This window comes from Drosophila suzukii, unplaced genomic scaffold (assembly GCF_043229965.1).
Source record: "Drosophila suzukii unplaced genomic scaffold, CBGP_Dsuzu_IsoJpt1.0 scf_9, whole genome shotgun sequence".
NCBI classification, from domain to species: Eukaryota; Metazoa; Arthropoda; class Insecta; order Diptera; family Drosophilidae; genus Drosophila; species Drosophila suzukii.
The window spans coordinates 595,385-613,705 of NW_027255941.1; the positions used below are offsets into that span (position 1 = coordinate 595,385).

The 18,321-nt window shown below is 46.1% G+C and overlaps 3 protein-coding genes across 3 annotated transcripts; all 3 read left to right on the forward strand.

Moving 5' to 3' along the window:
* Positions 1 to 11,598: 11,598 nt before the first annotated feature.
* Positions 11,599 to 12,494, forward strand: LOC139355127 (uncharacterized). The gene is made up of 2 exons (XM_070999451.1): positions 11,599 to 12,069; positions 12,135 to 12,494. Exons 1-2 carry the CDS (start codon positions 11,599 to 11,601, stop codon positions 12,492 to 12,494), a joined length of 831 nt encoding a protein of 276 aa, XP_070855552.1.
* Positions 12,495 to 13,051: 557 nt separating this feature from the next.
* Positions 13,052 to 13,438, forward strand: LOC139355128 (uncharacterized). Its single transcript, XM_070999452.1, has one exon. The coding sequence runs from the start codon at positions 13,052 to 13,054 to the stop codon at positions 13,436 to 13,438; it is 387 nt and encodes a 128-aa protein (XP_070855553.1).
* A 15-nt stretch (positions 13,439 to 13,453) lies between these two features.
* On the forward strand, positions 13,454 to 14,572 carry LOC139355129 (uncharacterized). Its single transcript, XM_070999453.1, has one exon. The coding sequence runs from the start codon at positions 13,454 to 13,456 to the stop codon at positions 14,570 to 14,572; it is 1,119 nt and encodes a 372-aa protein (XP_070855554.1).
* Positions 14,573 to 18,321: the final 3,749 nt, after the last annotated feature.

Genomic DNA, 18,321 nt, shown 5'->3' on the forward strand with positions numbered 1-18,321 from the left:
TTCCGGATCGCCCAGACGATCGCCAAGCACTCCTTCTCCGTTGTTGAGTAATTCTTTTCCGCGCCGTTCAGTGTTCGGCTGGAGAAGGAGATTACTTTTTCGCCCTTTTCGGTGTCTTGGGTCAGTATTGCTCCGTTGTTTGCAGGATGAAAGTTCTACTGAAGTACGGGCATGCTAGCACCGGATCTGCCACGAGTCTTGCCTTTACTTCCTCAAACGCCACCTGGTGCTCCGGTGTCCACTCCCACTTACTGCCTTTGCGCAGCAGGTCATTCAGGGGTTTGACGATTCCGGAAAAATCTGGTACAAATCGGCGGTACCACGACGCTACTCCTAGGTATTGCCGGAGCTCTTTGACGGCCGATGGCGGTTCCAGTTCAGCGATGGCGGCTACCTTTTCTGGATCTGTTCCTATTCCCTCGCTAGTGTCTCGATGTCCCAGGTACAGCAGTTCCTTCTTAAAGAATTGGCATTTTTCTGGATTGAGCCTCAGGTTCGCCTCCTTTAGGCGCCGGAACACTTCTCTAAGGTTTCGTTTGTTTTCTTCCAGCCTGCGACCGATTACTATTATGTCATCCTGGTAGGCGAATGCATGAGGTGACATCTCGGAGCCAATTACTTGGTCCAAAACTCGCTGAAACGTTGCCGACGCCGAGTGAAGTCCGAACGGCATTACCCTCCACTGAAACAGACCTTTGCCTGGTACCGTGAACGCCGTATATTGCCTGCTACTCTCTTCCAGTGCGATCTGCCAGTATCCATCTTTAAGGTCCAAACTGCTGATGTACCGCGCTTCCCTTAGTTGATCTAGGATGTAGTTTATGCGGGGCATTGGGTAGGCATCCTTCACTGATTTCGCGTTGATCTGTCTGAAGTCGACACACAGTTTCCACTTGCCTGTCTTCTTTTTCACCATCACGATGGGGGAGCTGTATGGGGGAGCTTTGAATGCTCTATGAACCCCATTTGGAGAAGCTCGTCCACCTTTGCGTTGATTTCCCCTTGGATTTTTGGGTTCTTGGGGTAGTATCTGCTGAAGTCTGCCAGCTCTGCTTCAAGGAACGCTGTAGTATCGTCCAACTCGTTTACTTGTTGAACGACTGCTACTTATAGCTTCTTCTCGAGCCACCCATTGTGTCGATTTCTGGCTGGTATTATTATCTCGTGTCCAGCACACCCTATCTCGGTTCCGACTTGTTTCAGGAAGTTCCATCCCAACACTAATGGATCCACTACTCCGGGTAAAATCAACAGGCACATGGTCACTGGTTTGTTGCCGAATTTGACCTCCACCTCGAGCTGCGCATTAATTCCGCCGAACTCGTCCTTTTAATCCTTCTTAGAGCAGCAATATTGTCCGCTATTTCTTCGCTAACGAAGTTTGCCGTTGCTCCGGTGTCGATTGTGGCTTTGTAGCTGTTCCCACCAATAACCACAGCTGCGGACAACTGCTGCTCTTCCTCGATTAGCTTGCCCGTTAGTTTGGAGAGGTGGCATTGTGCGATCGCCGCTCGCCTCTCTGCGGCTGAGATCGATGGCCATTTCCCGATCGTTGGGAGCAATCGACGCTCCTGACACCCACCTTGCCACATATCCAGCAGTATAACAGCCGCTGGTTTCGACATCCTCTAGCCCAGTGTCCGTCCCCACCGCATTTCCGACAGGCCTCCTGCGGGTCTATGATATGGGTGGCATCTTATGGCCTCTGTGTATTGCTTGGCGGCCTCCACAAGGTATTGTTTGGCTGTCTCTGTTGCTGTTGAGGTGGTGTCCATTGGCCTCCGCGTGGTGCGTCTGTTGCCTGCTGTCGTCTGGCTTGGTGTGGTGGGGACCATTGGTCATTTCCTCGAGTGTCCTGGTTATCTGTCTCCTCGGATCTTCTGCATGTTACCTGCGTTGGTGACGCCGAGTTGGTCTTTGAGAACTTCTTCTCCTGTGCGAAAACTTCCCGTTCCTTTTCAAGTTCTTTGTATGCTCTTAAGAAAATCCGTAGGCTTGGTGTGCAGTTCTCTTTAATGACCTTTAACGTTTCTTTCGTAGAGTAGTTAAGTGGCCTCACCATCGTCTGCATGTCGATCATGTTGTCCTTGAACGACTCGCTGAAGCCTTGCTTCCGTTGCCGGACCTGGTCCGCTAGCCTGGTGAAGAATTCTCTTGGCATAAAATAGGTGTGGAATCTTCTATGAACTCTGCCCAGGTTCTCCATTGCTTGTTGCTGGAACCATTTCAAAGCCCTTCCTTTTAGCAACTCTGGCATCGCTCGAGGGATCATATCAAGGTCCAAGCCCTACGTGTTGGCGGACCATTCTACCTGCTCCAGGAACTCAAATGGTTTTTCCGCCCCGTCGAACCTGAACGACCATTCGCGGACCTGTTTAGCGACCCATGCATAGTCCGACTGGCTTGGTCTCGGGGTCAGCGCTGCTGAGGCCCACAGGCCTATTTTTGCATGTTGTCAATGCTCAGGCTTGCCACCAGGTTGTCCCCTTCAGCGTTCGTTAACGTAATGCTTGGGCCGGCTCTGTCGTGGTATGTTGCTTCCAGCTCGGCCCAGATGTCGACGAGTTGTGGGTCGTTCTCTGTTTCTGAGAAGTATTCCGACAGTGCCTTCCTCATGTCGTCTAGCCTGCCCTCCAGGGCGATATTAGGCCTCTGTGCGACATGGGCGAAGTCCTCCTTCCACTTCTTTCCCATTTTTATTGTGCTGTTCTCACTGTTGGGACAATCACGTTGGGCGCCAGATGTAACGAACTGATTTTGTTGTCCGCTCGCTACGAGATTCGTGCGGCTATCTCAGAAGATTGTGTGTTCGTCCCACCAAATTTATATGACGTGACTGCCCCGTAGATCAGTGAGAAAACAAAGGGTTCAAATGGTAACCGTGGGATTTATTCTCGTGGTAAGAGTACAGCGGGTGTGTGGCTAGGCTGGCTTCGGTATCTCCTTGCTCTGGTTTCGCGGCTGCTAGTGCTCATCTTCCTAGCTTGTCGACGCGTTGACTCGACGTCCGCTGGCTCCTGTGTCTCGAGACGCTCGTAGTGGCCGCCTCTGCTCGCTTGCTGACGCGCTGCCTCGGGGTCGCTTGTCGCGCCTTAGACTCGCAGAGAATTCGGCCTTTTGGACTTAGGGAAACGTCACCGTTCTCAGACTAGGGTGAACAAGCTTTGCTCTCCAGGTGAACGCCTTTCGAGGCAATACCTGTCTCTTGCTCTGTCCCGGACGGTCCCGCTAGGTTCTTGCTCAGATCGCGCTGACAGTCAAGGCTACCGCCAGGAAGCTGCCTAGCAGTTCTCTTAGCTTTACGCCTAGCGCAGACGAACGTTCCACCCGGCTTCACCCTAATGCTTGACGTCCGCGACGCTCCTGCGCTCCCCAATGAGCTCCGCGCGGTGATGGTAACGTGGCTACCTGCGCTGTCTCCTGACTAGCAGCTTGGTGTTCTGGCACTCGAGGAACTTCGCCAGGCGAACGCCTTTTGAAACCGCAAATCCATCCACCGCTCGTCCGTCACGCCAGATCCTGCTTGGTCGGGCAAGGTACGCAGGGTCTCAGACAACTTTCCTCCCCAAGCTGACGGTTCTTCGTCGTAGGCCTCTTTCGCTTGTCTCTGACAGTCCCGCCGGGCGACTCGCCAGGGTGTGGTCGTGACAAAGTTGGAAAACAATCGCCTTGACTTAGACGTGCGATGGCTTCCGGAACTCAGCCACTTGTGTCTCAATTCGGAGATTCCTGATGTCCCAATCCCGAACGTATCGACGTGGCGATCTTGCTTCTTGTATGCTTCCCACGGCGCTGCTTCCGACGACTCGCTTGGATGTAGCTCCCTGGTAGATTACTTGCTTGACTGACTGTTCACTTGGTACTTTACTGATCTTGATTATTTCCCTTTTGCGCACGGCCCGCTGGATCTCTTCACTCCGTGTCCAAAGTCCGTGCCTCCTGGTTGACCCACTTGTCCTTCACGTACCGTTTCCAACCGATGCTCTGCCCACTGCTGCCGTCCCTCTGATCCCCGTGATGCTTGTGGTACGCCTGTGTGCCGCTCCACTGCCGAGATGTGCCACTTCTTCTCCCGGTCCAAGGTTCACGGGAGAGTCCAAAGTCCGGTGGAGTTTCGTTATCCCCTTTTGCACACGGCACTCTTGCCCTGCCCGCCAAGTCTCCATTCTCTCTCGATCTCCATCCTTAGTCTCCAAACTCTCTCGATCTTCATCCTTGGTCTCCAAACTCTCTCGATCTCCATCCTTGGTCTCCAAACTCTCTCGCTCTCCATCCTTAGTCTCCAAACTCTCTCGCTCTCCATCCTTGGTCTCCAAACTCTCTCGCTCTCCATCCTTGGTCTCCAAACTCTCTCGTTCTCCATCCTCTCCTCGCCGCGCCGTTACTACGCGAATTCGCCGCGTATCTGGTAAGCGTCCGGCCATCTGCTGCTGCTGCTGCTTATATTTGTGGGAAGTTTCTCAACTCCTCACACCCTCTCTTTGTAATTTAAATCGGACTCAGTGATGTTCGGAAACGGTCACTGATGTATTCCTGATCCATTTAGAAATGGAATGTACGGGTCAGGAGCCAAACCAGAGTTTGTTTCCTAGAACTGAAACTCTCTCGTTCTCCATCCTCTCCTCGCCTCGCCGTTACTACGCGAATTCGCCGCGTATCTGGTAAGCGTCCGGGCATCTGCTGCTGCTGCTGCTTATATTTGTGGGAAGTTACTCAACTCCTCACACCCTCTCTTTGTAATTTAAATCGGACTCAGTGATGTTCGGAAACGGTCACTGATGTATTCCTGATCCATTTAGAAACGGAATGTAAGGGTCAGGAGCCGAACCAGAGTTTGTTTCCTAGAACTGAAATTCCTGGCCGCGGAAAGAACTTAACAAGGAAGATTTTATCGTTGTCAGTTAACTGTAGCCAGTACAAAAACATGTTTTTTCTGTCTCTGTTATCCTACTCAGTGTCAAAGAGAAAAAAAAATTTTAAACTAAAATTTTAAAAGAAACAAGGAAGAACGCTATAGTCGAGTACCTCGACTATCAGATACCCGTTACCCAGATAAGATAAGTTAGCCGCGCACTTTGTTCTCTCTCCCTTGCTCTCATTTCTCGGCTCTGCTTTTGTTTCAGCCAGCGCCAAGAATGAGAAAGCAAGACATAAAATAGACAAAAAACATTTATATTTATGTATGCTTGCTAAACATACACAATTTTAAGGCACATTCTGTATTTCAAAATATTTGGTTGAATAGCTTTGTTTGGAAGAATACTATTAGCCGCGGATATTAGTTTGCAATTTTTTACATCCACACACATGCATGTATACATATGTATGTATGTATGTCGTTTTCTGGCTCTAGTGTCAAGGCTTGTCCTAACTACTTTGGTTTGAGAGCATTGGACTGAAAACGGAAAAATTTTTTTGGGACAATCTATAGGTATTTATTAAGCTAATACATATTCATTGAAAGATAAAAAAAGATGTACAGATCTTTAAAGGTTTTTGCCCGTCAATGGGATAAATGGATAAAGGGTTAATTATTCAATAGAATAAGTTAGCCGCGCACTTTGCTCTCTCTGAGCGCCGGCAGGGCTTTTTTCATTGCCGGTAAGTTCGGCCGGCAACTATTTACATACACACACATACACGCGTAAAAACATTTCGCATTGTCTGGCTCTGACGTCATAGCTTTTTTCTTGGGAGGTTTGTGGGCGTTAGAGTGGGCGTAGCAAAATTTTTTTGGGTCAATCGATAGGTATTGACAAGACTAATACATTTCAGTTAAAATTTTCTATCTACCATCAAAACTGTAGGAGCCACAGTTTTGGGCGGTTTGTGGGCGTTAGAGTGGGCGTGGCACTCTACTGAAACTTGCGCTGCGTAAGAAGCTCAGGAATCTGCACGCCAAATCTCAATAGCCTAGCTCTTATACTTTCCGAGATCTCAGCGTTCATCCGGACGGACAGACGGACGGACAGACGGACATGGCTAGATCGACTCGGCTAGTGATCCTGATCAAGAATATATGTACTTTATGGGGTCGGAAACGCTTCCTTCTGCCTGTTACATATTTTCCAACGAATCTAGTATACCCTTGTACTCTACGAGTAACGAGTATAAAAAATTTACAGAAAAAAATAGAACATTTTGAAATTGAAAAAATATATGAAATATACATATATTTATCGGTGCGTCTCTGCGAGCAGTTTACATTGGGCGCCACTTATTCCTATTAATAATATTGAATTATAACAGCAGCATGTAACAAGTAACATTGTTGTGGTGAGACTTCTGATTTGTCCTTGCGGGTGCACGCTATATGATCCGGCTCTCTCTCGTCGGCGTTGGGGTGGAGGTCTTGCGTAGACGGATCAGCACACTAGCTACACATTACAATTTATAAGTCAAGAATTGAGCGTACTTGTGACGAAAGAAAGGCGAGATTTCAAACCGGAAAAGATCGAGGAGTAAACTTAGTTCTTTTTTTTGGTTAAAAATTTTACCTTAAATTACTTTTAATTTCGCGGGGGTTAGCCCCTATCATCCCTATTTTTAGTGAAGGCTATATAAATGCAATGAAGCTGTCTAATATTTACTTGACGGTGTCCTGGTTGCATATGACTGAGCGCAAGAAAATTTCGAGAAAATAACGTAACATCGGCTAGCCTTGTCCCATCATTTTTTGTAAACGAAAAGGTTAAATGGAAATACAAATATTAAGCTACTCTCGTACTCGTTGGTATTGTGGTTTTGTTTTCTTACCCTTGCAGAGGGTATAACGATTTAAGTCAGAAGAAGATGAAGAAGAAACATTCCCAAAGGTCGTATTTCTTTTGCAGGAAGTATATAAGTCGGAACCAGCCGGATCGGACAACTATATAATAATTGGAAATGAAAATTTTAAAAAATTATATCTTTGGTGTTTTTTAACATATAACCTCCTAAGCTTGGAAATAACATTTTTTAATTAGTTTCGAATTAAATTTTATCAAAACCGGACGACTTCATCATATAGCTGCCATAAGAACGATCGGAAAATTGGTGGGAAAATAATGAGAAACAAATTATAGCTTCGGTGTTTTTTGACATATTTTCTTATACTATTGGAAATATCATTTTTTGTTTTTTTGAATTTAATAATTATAACTTCAGCTTGCCGAAGTTAACTTCCTTTCTTGTTTTTTTTTTGTTGGCTGTCGTGGAACTTTAGAGACCGAATAATATAGAACATATAGAACAACAAGAGGTCGACCACTTGGCGTAGGTTGGATGTGAAGGGAATGGGGCGGGATACCCATTGATTTTACACAAACAAGAATCTGGATTATTGAGCATTCTTTTTTTAAGTTATGGTCAACTTTACTTCATTGTTTTCTTTTCCTTTTCTGTGTTCTTTAACTATACTGCACTCTTATACTCCAGTTTTATTCACAATAAAAATAAATCAAAAAATCCACAAGAGTGCAATTATAAAAAAATGAAGTGTAAGAGCACCTTAACGCTTTCAGTGTAGATTATTTTTATTCATCGATGGCTACTTTCTTTCTTTAAAACTTTCTTCCACTTTAAAAATTTTCTTTCTCTCAGTGTAAAACTTTTCTTTTCATTGCTTTACATCTTTCCTTTTGACTTGTCGGTATTTACTCAAATTTCTTATTCTTTCATCTTCTGTTTTGCACTTGAAAAAACGATAAAATTAGCTGGACTTTTCTTTACTTCATTGATTTAATTTTAAATTTATCCTAGGAGTTTTATTTTATTTTCTTAGCACTTCATTAAGTTTTTTTATTTCTCACATTATTTATATATATATATGTTTTTTCCACATAATTCTTCTCTTTATATTTTTGTTTGCTGTCCGGTAATTTTATTCTCAGTATTGTTTTGGCTCCTTTTTATACGTTCCACTTCGTTCCAGCGCGTCTAAAGACGTCTTCGGTGTCTCCCTTTGTTCTCTCCTTTTCTCCCACTGACTGACTTGTCGTCTTCGAGATTAAGATTATCCAGACACTTCTTGTTGCGAGGCTAATAAGAAGGTTTAGCCGCACGCTAACTGTCCAATTTCAAAAGTCGATTTATTTGAATTTAAAGACTGTTAGTTTAAAAATACTGTTAAGTTGTTCAACACTGCTAGCCAGTGTCATCTCTATATTGTTATACCCGTTACTCGTAGAGTAAAAGGGTATACTATATTCGTCGGAAAGTATGTAACAGGCAGAAGAAAGCGTTTCCGACCCCATAAAGTATATATATTCTTGATCAGGATCACTAGCCGAGTCGATCTAGCCATGTCCGTCTGTCCGTCTGTCTGTCCGTCCGGATGAACGCTGAAATCTCAGAAACTATGAGAGCTAGGCTATTGAGATTTGGCGTGCAGATTCCTGAGCTTCTTACGCATCGCAAGTTTCAGTAGAGTGCCACGTTCACTCTAACGCCCACAAACCGCCCAAAACTGTGGCTCCTACAGTTTTGATGCTAGAATAAAAATTTTAACTGAAATGTAATGTTCTCATCAATACCTATCGATTAACCCAAAAAAAAGTTTGCCACGCCCACCCTAACGCCCACAAACCGCGAAAACCTGTCACGCCCACAATTTTCATGCTAGATAAAAAATTTTAACTGAAATGTATTGGTCTCGTCAATACCTATCGATTGATCCAAAAAATTTGCCACTCCCACTCTAACGCCCATAACGCTTAAATCTGTATACCGCCGGTAGGTGGCGCATTTTAATCTCGGTTTGCTGCTTGCATATCTCTATTTAGCTGAGTAACGGGTTTCTTATAGTCGAGGTACTCGACTATAGCGTTCTTCCTTGTTAGTATTGGAAAACTTAGGAATGTAAGAATAAGAAGAAAATGATGATGATGAGAAGCTAAAGAGCGGCAAACCACAAGTGTAAGGAAAAATGTTAATAATTTCATTAATTGTGAACTCATTTGAATTTGAATAAAGATTTCAGCTATCTGTATGCTGTGAGCCAGAGCTTGAAATAAGTGGAAGCCCTCTGGAACCGTGGGTGTAGCAACATTCTGAAATACTTTGCCATCTGGAGAACTCGGTGCCAAGGGTGCACGTGCTTTCGGAAAAGCATTCTTTTACCAAGGGTGTAAAAGAGTGAGGACGGAGTATACACGATAGTGGTCATAGAGTGCCAAATTCGCATGTTTCGACGACTTTGGCTGGTGAATCGCACATGAGTTGTGTAGTAGTACTTATACAAGGAGTGACGTCACAAGTGCGAAATGGATGATGCAACAGGACGAGGATCTGGTGATCAGTATTCACACACGGGATTGGGAGCAGGTTCAGTTGGAAGCGTAGGATGCAGCTTCACTGGGCCGTTCAGAGGTTTTGAGGACGAAAATTTATCTAGACAAACTGTGATTCACTCGAACCAGTTTGTGTCGCTTGAGAATGCGAGCACACCGATTATGTCTAATCACGCCGGCTACGACGCTTCGCAGAATTGGGCAGGGCAGCAGTTCACACAACAAGTGAACACGGGCAACATGAACGAGCAGAGCGCCAAACTTCCTATTACTAAAGGAGGGCGGCGCCTGAATTTATACCGAACGCATTTTCGTATGCGAATCTTCAAGAAAACAATGCAGGTCAGTTTATGCCGACATATACCGCAGCGCAATGCGTACCGCCATGTAACACTGTCGGATTCATGCCACCAAACAACGCACCAATATCTGTGCATCAAAACGTGGCCGCAGGGTTCTTTTCGCCAGCCAATGGGCTGGGTTCTGTACCGCAGCCTAACGTCGTTTAAAATGCTGGTCCTAATGCTGGTAACGTAGGAGCAGGAAGACATATGCCACAGTTTGCCGGCACACAGCTCCCACATGTAGTATCATCGGGACCCACATTGACGCCAGCTCAAGTTGCATCGCGCCAGGTCATATCACGAGACTTGCCAATTTTCACTGGAAAGCCCGAAGAGTGGCTTTTATTTATAAGTAATTATGAACAATCAACCAAAAGATGTGGATTTACCAACGAAGAAAATCTGATCAGACTCCAGAAGTGTCTGAAAGGATCTGCGCTAGAAGCTGTCCGGGGAAAGCTCATGATCCCAGCTATGGTACCTTATGCTATTTAAACGCTAAGGATGTTGTATGGGCGTTCAGAAATAGTGCACGCTAGCTTGCAACGGAAGCTTAAAGAAGAGCCGCCCATCAAACCCAACAATTTTAATCCGTGATTCGACTGGCACTGGCAGTCCAGAATTATTATGTCAGTAGGACTACAGGAATACCTTAATGATTTTTCTCTGCTGAGCGATTTGGTTGCCAAATTGCCAAGTGATCTTAATCGACGAAGGTGCGTCCTGCACGCTTATGGAACGATCGTTAGCCGATGAGCTAGGCCTTGACGGTCCTGAAGAGCAGCTTTGTCTTAAGTGGACGAGCGACGTGACCCAGAGCGAGTCAAAATCGAGAGTCGTTAGCGTCAGTGTTTCCGCTGAGGGTCGTCCGAAAGTAAAACACGGACTTAAAGGAGTGCGTACTGTAAGCAACTTGGATCTTCATTGCAAAGCATCGACGATCAGACACTCAAAGAACGTCAGCACTTGAGAACGGTTCCGATATCAACATACAAAGATGTGAGGGCTCAAACTATCATCGGACTAGACAACATTAAGATCAGTGTGCCGCTGGAGGTACGTCAAGCTGAGGATGACGATCTTATTACCGTTCGATGTAAATTAGGATGGGCTGTGTACGGCCGCCAAGGACCGGAAAATGACACGCCACCTCGTGTATTCCATATCTGCCACTGCGCAACAGTTTGCGGTATGCGGAAACTTGACGCAGCTATGAAGGCATTCTTCTCGCTGGAGTCATTCAGCGCGAGTGTTCCTATAAAACCGTTGCGATCTAAGGAGGACGAGCAGGCGCTAAAGATAATGGAGGCAACTACAAAGTACATTTCCAACGAAAGTCGCTGGGAGACTGGGTTGTTGTGGAAGTACGACAAAATCAATATGCACGATTCGTACCCCATGGATCTAAAAAGGCTCAAGTGCCTTGAGGCGAAAATGTTAAAAGATCCGAAGCTGAAAACGTTTTTGAGTAATACCATGCAGCACTACGAGGAAAATAAATACATTCGCAAACTGGAAAAATGGGAGTTGTCAAACACGCGGCAGCGCAAGTTGACGGAATATCACTAAACGACACTATTTTAAAAGGACCAGACATGTTGGTGTCCTTGATGGGAGTGCTGTTGCGCTTCAGAGAACGACCTATAGCGGTATCAGGCGATATACGGGAAATGTTTCATCAGATTAAGGTTCGCGCCCAAGACTAATATTCCCAGAAGTTCTTATGGCGAAATGGAGAAATTAATCGCTCACAGGATACAATAGTATTGCAGGTAAGGACGTTCGGCGCTGCATGCTCGCCGTCACTCGCCAACTTTATATTGAGACGCAATGCAGAAAGATTTGGTGAAAGTCACCCAGAAGCCGTAAAAGCAATTTGACGAAACTCTTTCGTTGACGATTGGTTGGAGTCAGTTGACACAGAGGAGCAAATGGTTCAACTCGCGAATAATATTAAGAATATTCACGCGAAGGGTGGATTCGAGATGAGAAACTGGCTGTCAAACTCCAAGCGCGTCGTATGCTCTCTGAATGACGCACCGCCTAAGTACCTTGGCACACACGATGAACTGCAGGAGAAAGTGTTAGGAATGTGGTGGCTGCCCGAGTCGGATATGCTAACGTTTGTCATCAAGCCTGAATTGCTGCAGAGGTCGTCAGCTGGCTCTCATACGAAGCGACGAGTGTTGAGTATCGTTATGTCCATTTTCGATCCACTCGGGCTTCTTCGATTTTTTAACGTGCGTGCCAAAATTATTCTACAAAATATTTGGAGGTCTGGTGTAAGCTGGGACGAAGCAATCAAGGAACCGGATGAGATTGACTGGATGAAATGGCAAGCCTTACTGCCAAAACTGAGCGATCTGCGTTTCCCTCGCTACATGTCATGCTCGAGTAATGTTAAGAGCCTGCAACTACATATGTTCGTTGATGCTAGTTTGGATGCCTACGCTGCGGTAGCATATTTGCGAGTTGATCTTGGAGACGAAATCCGATGCTCCTTGCTAGCATCGAAAACCAGAGTAGCACCTTTGAACCTATATCGGTGCCACGAATAGAATTAATGGCAGCGGTTTTGGGATTGCGCCTGGCCAAGTGTTTGGAGTCTGAGCTATCAAACGAAATTGAAAAACGTGTGTTCTGGACCGATGCTCAAGATGTTCTGTTCTGGATAAGATCCGACGCTCGAAAGTACCCGCAATTTGTAGCTTTACGAGTTGGAGAAATTCTTAAAGGCTCTGAAGTTGGTGAATGGCGCTGGGTACCCTCGGAACAAAATGTAGCGGACGATGGGACTAAATGGACAAAAGGTGTTGAGGTAAATAGTTCAATACGATGGTTCTCCGGACCGAATTATCTTTTGCAGGATGAGTCGAAGTGACCACTCGGAAATGAAATGTCTAAAACCAGAGAATCTCAAGTATTGCACCACAAGGAGGAAATTAAGAAACAAATCTCGCCGTTAGCATGTGTTATGCCGGATCCACTACGTTTCAGCAAACTGGAGCGTCTGCGCGCTGCGCAAAAGAGAGTTATAGATTTTCTACGCCTTCTTTCCGTGAAACCGCACGGACCTGAGCTGGATTTGCTGCAGAGGTCGTCAGCTGGCTCTCATACGAAGCGACGAGTGTTGAGTATCGTTATGTCCATTTTCGATCCACTCGGGCTTCTTCGATTTTTTAACGTGCGTGCCAAAATTATTCTACAAAATATTTGGAGGTCTGGTGTAAGCTGGGACGAAGCAATCAAGGAACCGGATGAGATTGACTGGATGAAATGGCAAGCCTTACTGCCAAAACTGAGCGATCTGCGTTTCCCTCGCTACATGTCATGCTCGAGTAATGTTAAGAGCCTGCAACTACATATGTTCGTTGATGCTAGTTTGGATGCCTACGCTGCGGTAGCATATTTGCGAGTTGATCTTGGAGACGAAATCCGATGCTCCTTGCTAGCATCGAAAACCAGAGTAGCACCTTTGAACCTATATCGGTGCCACGAATAGAATTAATGGCAGCGGTTTTGGGATTGCGCCTGGCCAAGTGTTTGGAGTCTGAGCTATCAAACGAAATTGAAAAACGTGTGTTCTGGACCGATGCTCAAGATGTTCTGTTCTGGATAAGATCCGACGCTCGAAAGTACCCGCAATTTGTAGCTTTACGAGTTGGAGAAATTCTTAAAGGCTCTGAAGTTGGTGAATGGCGCTGGGTACCCTCGGAACAAAATGTAGCGGACGATGGGACTAAATGGACAAAAGGTGTTGAGGTAAATAGTTCAATACGATGGTTCTCCGGACCGAATTATCTTTTGCAGGATGAGTCGAAGTGACCACTCGGAAATGAAATGTCTAAAACCAGAGAATCTCAAGTATTGCACCACAAGGAGGAAATTAAGAAACAAATCTCGCCGTTAGCATGTGTTATGCCGGATCCACTACGTTTCAGCAAACTGGAGCGTCTGCGCGCTGCGCAAAAGAGAGTTATAGATTTTCTACGCCTTCTTTCCGTGAAACCGCACGGACCTGAGCTGGAGAGATTGCTTTTGCTTAAGCGCGATGTTGAAATGGACTCAATTTTTATACGGACATGTCAAGAAGAAGAGTTTTTTGATGAAATTCGATGCCTAAAGGAAAATCGTTGCCTGGTCAACCGGAAAAGCACAATATATAAATGCTCGCCGTACTTGGACCCCGTCGGAGTGCTTCGCATGCAAGGTGGAATCGATGCTATCGAAAATGTTGAAGTCAGCGTTAAGCGTCCTGTTATACTTTCGCGTCACCATAGGATTGCATACCTTATAGTAGAGTATCACCACCGGAAGTACCACCATCTGCATGCAGAAATAGTTGTCAACGAAATACGACAAAAGTATTGGATACCGGGCCTGCGAGCCCTTGTAAAGGAAATCATCAATAACTATCCAGTGTGCTGCATCAGGCGAGCGCAACCCATTCCACCGATGATGGGAACTTTACCAAAGGAACGTCTATCGCCACATACACTGCCATTTACGTTCACTGGAGTAGACTACTTTGGACCAATTGAAGTTGCTGTAGGAAGGCGTCGCGAGAAGAGATGGGGAGTTTTATTTACTTGTCTAAAAGTTCGCGCTGTTCATTTAGAATTGGTGCCATCTCTTTTAACGGATTCATTTTTACTGGCTCTAAAACTATTTATTGCGCGCAGAGGTGTGCCTCTTAAGTTGCTATCCGATAACGGAACGAATTTTCGGGGAGCCAGCAGAGTACTCGCGCAAGAGATCGAACGTATATCAACGTCAGCAGTGGAAAACAAGTATCCGGAGATGTCGTTTACTTTTATTCCTCCGGAATCGCCTCATATGGGCGGCAGCTGGGAGCATATGGTGCGTTCTACAAAGTCAATCCAGACGGAAATTCTGTCGAACGTCGGACTGCGCGAGGAAGATTGCGCGCTGCGTTGGCCGATGTCGAATGCACTTTAAACTCAAGACCGTTGACTTATATTCCGTTGGAATCGGAAAATTCGGAAGCCCTTACACCAAACCACTTCTTGGTTGGTAACTCCAGTGGTCTACGGGAACGCGGTGCGATGGAATCCAACGGATTAGGCTTGGCCAAACATTTCCGCATCGCTGGACAACTAGCAGACCGTTTCTGAAGAAGATGGATTCAAGAGTATCTACCCACCCTGACGAGGCGTACAAAATGGTTTCAGCCGAACCCAGCTCCAATTTCCGTGAATGACGTGGTTCTTGTTGTTGTTGAAACAAGCAAGCGAAACTCCTGGCCTAAAGGGATCGTCGTTGTGCGTACACCGGGATGACTCGTTACTCGCCCGGCAGTTAAACTGGCTAAATTGGACATCATAAGGATTGGTGATACTCAGCGTAGTAACGCAGAAGAATCACGAGGTGGGGAATGTTGCGAGGCTAATAAGAAGGTTTAGCCGCACGCTAACTGTCCAATTTCAAAAGTCGATTTATTTGAATTTAAAGTCTGTTAGTTTAAAAATACTGTTAAGTTGTTCAACACTGCTAGCCAGTGTCATCTCTATATTGTTAGTATTGAAAAATTTAGGAATGTAAGAAGAAGAAGAAAATGATGCTATGAGAAGTTAAAGAGCGGCAAACCACAAGTGTAAGAAAAAATGTTAATAATTTGATTAATTGTGAACTCATTTGAATTTGAATAAAGATTTCAGCTATCTGTATGCTGTGAACCAGAGCTTGAAATAAGTGGAAACCCTCTGGGACCGTGGGTGTCCCAACACTTCTAATGGGACGCAGGAGCTCTTCTGGGTAGTTTTTAGGAAATCGCTGGCTGCCGGCGCTTCCAGATAGAGGTGTTCCGAGAGGCGTCTGACGATGGCCATGGCGGACTGCTGGCGGGTTGCTCCTTGTGCAGCTGATCTTGGGCCTACTGGCAGGTGGTGCTCCGCGAGGCGTCTGACGATGGCCGTGGCGGACTGGCTCCGCGGGGCATCCGATTTTGGGTCTTCTGGCAGGTGGCGCTCCGCGAGGCGCCTGACGATGGCCGTGGCTGGCTGCTGGGAGGGGTGCTCCTTGGGCAGCAGCCTTAAGATTTCTGTCAGGAGTGCACCTCAGAGCGACGACTGAGGTGCGAGGTGGTCTTCTGTCGCGGATGCTCTCCGGGGCAGCCGCCTTTGGACTTCTGGCCTTGGGGAGCATCGCGAGCCGCGGACCGTTTAACAAAATGGCGAGAAACCGCTGCGATCCTTGGTGAAGCGTGGCTGCGGCTCCGATTAGAAAGCGCTACTCAAGCGCTGAGCGCGATCAGGTTCGAAAAAGCTGAGGAGAAAGTCCTTTCATGGGGGGTCGTCGGGATGCTATTGAAAGTGCTCCTTGGGGCAAGTGCTGCCGAGGAAAATATTGAAAAATTGCCGCAAATTTTGACGAAGCGTGGCTGCAGATATGATTGAAAAATTTGACTCAAGTGCGAACTAGTTTGACGAATATGTGGGAAAGTTTTACTCTTTGACTCACGATTCCACGAACGACTTGGTGACTCAGTGAAGCAGGTCTTGATCACTAGAAGCTTTTTCAAAGAAGAACGTGCCAGAATTCGAGCCACGCCGCGTCGGTTTTTATCCGGAAGTACCAAGCAGCTGAGGAGGCTGCATTCCAGTGCAACCCTGAATCAGCTGTTTGACTTACGGCAACCAAGATTAAGGCTGGGTGGCAAGGCTTGGTTCATCACGTTAAACGTAGCATACTTTAAGGCTGAGCTTTCTGTTAGTCGCCACAGGCACCGTTACAAGAACCCCCTCCCACGATCAAACTAGAGTATTTCCGGCCAGATACCCTAGACTGATACCGCCTGAAGTGACGTTACTGACGAATATCCTTAGCATGATAATTTCCAATTCGTCGACCTTGTGGAACTTGCAGTTCATAGTATTATCTCCCAAACTTCTTTCTTAAGCGGGCCTTGACGAACGAAAGACCTAGCTTCGCATTATATCCGGTCTGGAAACAGCTTTGTTTGAAGTTGCTTCGAAACACCTCCTGTCCTTTGGCGAAAGAAACCTCTCGAGAGCCTAGATTATACCGATTTTCGTTGATTTTGCGAGCTTTTTTTATCTGTTTGGTCGCTTCCTCTTGGATTATCTCGAACGAAACTGGTCTGTTGTACATCAAGGAGCGGTCAACTTCCTTAGCAAGGAATAAGTAGGTCCGTCTGTTACCATGTGCTGCCCGGAAGCTTAGTAATAGGGTGTGGTTCCAATACTACTGTGCACTGAAGAACGCAATGCGCAACAATTTTTATTCAGGCTATCATCCCAGTCCTTTTGATTAGGGCAAACATACGATCGGATACCAGAAATAACTGAACGAGGTCTTGAAACCTGAGTCGGTGGTTTGGTAGTTTTACACGTTTCACATGCATTGAGATTTTACTTCGGGTACTAGTCGGAGCCAAAAAAAATACTGCCTGATTCTTTTGATAGTCTTATGTGTTCCTCCGTGTAAAACTAAGGGACTGTTGTGCGCTTGAAAATTGACTTCTGGAACTAGCTCCCTAGGAGTCCATAGTTTCCAAGAGTATTCGTCGTGAACCTGCTCTCCAGTTAGATGCTCAGCTATCCTGTATACGTAACCGTCCTCCACCCTGAGATCGGAGAAGTTCTGTTCATTAGCAGACACCTTAGTGGCAAATTCCTTCTACTCGGTTGACTTGAATTGTTGCTGCGACTTCGTCTTCATTTACGCGCGACAAGGAGTCCGGCACAACTTGTTGGGAGCCTTTTCGGTGTTCAATAGTGAACTCAAATCGCTGTAATACTATCCCTCACCGTCGTAATCGGGAGCTTAGGTCGCAGTTCACCATCAGCCATTGGAGCGTCGCGTGATCGGTAACTATCTTGAACGGGTTACCTTCTACATAAGCTCTAAAATTCTTGAGCGCTACAATTGCGACTAGGCATTTTTGTTCCGTGACTGTGTAGTTTCGTTGTGCTTTGTTCAGTTTTATTGAAATGAATGCAACTGGCCTCTCATTACCTCCTCCCTACTTCTGTACCAACACAGCTCCGACAACCGTTTTGCTTGCGTCGCAATGGATTGCGAATGGCTTTGCAAAATCTGGATTACACAATATTATTGCCACAGGAGTCAAGCTGAATATGCGCTTAGTTGTTATCAGATCGGTCAGCGGGGCAGACAGCGAAGCAAAATTTGGCACAAACTTCCTATACCAACCACAAAGACCCATGAAACTGTTCAAGCCACGCAGAGTTCTTGGGATAGGGAAGTCGGCGATAGCTCTTCCCTTTTCGGGATCCATTCGTATACCGCCATCGCCAATGATGTGTCCCAAATAGCGCACTCTTCGCATACAGAAGTGACTCTTGTCAATGTTGATGGTCAATCCCACTCGTTTAAGGTGCAGAGCAATCTCCAAGTGACTCTAAAAACTCGACGAGACCACTAAGAGATCATCCAAGTAGACGAATACTCTATCTTTAAGACACGCTGAAACGACTTTGTCCATTAGGCGAGACGTTGTGCTGGTGGCATTACATAGCCCGAAAGGCATAACAGTGAATTGATATAGAGGCCTCCCCGGAACCGTAAACACAGTTTTATCTCGGGATTCGACTTCTCAGGGCACTTGCCAATATGCGTCCTTCAGGTCTAGGTTAGAGATGTATTCAGCTTTCGGCAACCGGCTCAATATTCCTAACTATTTACCTTGCGACAGTCTAAGTTTA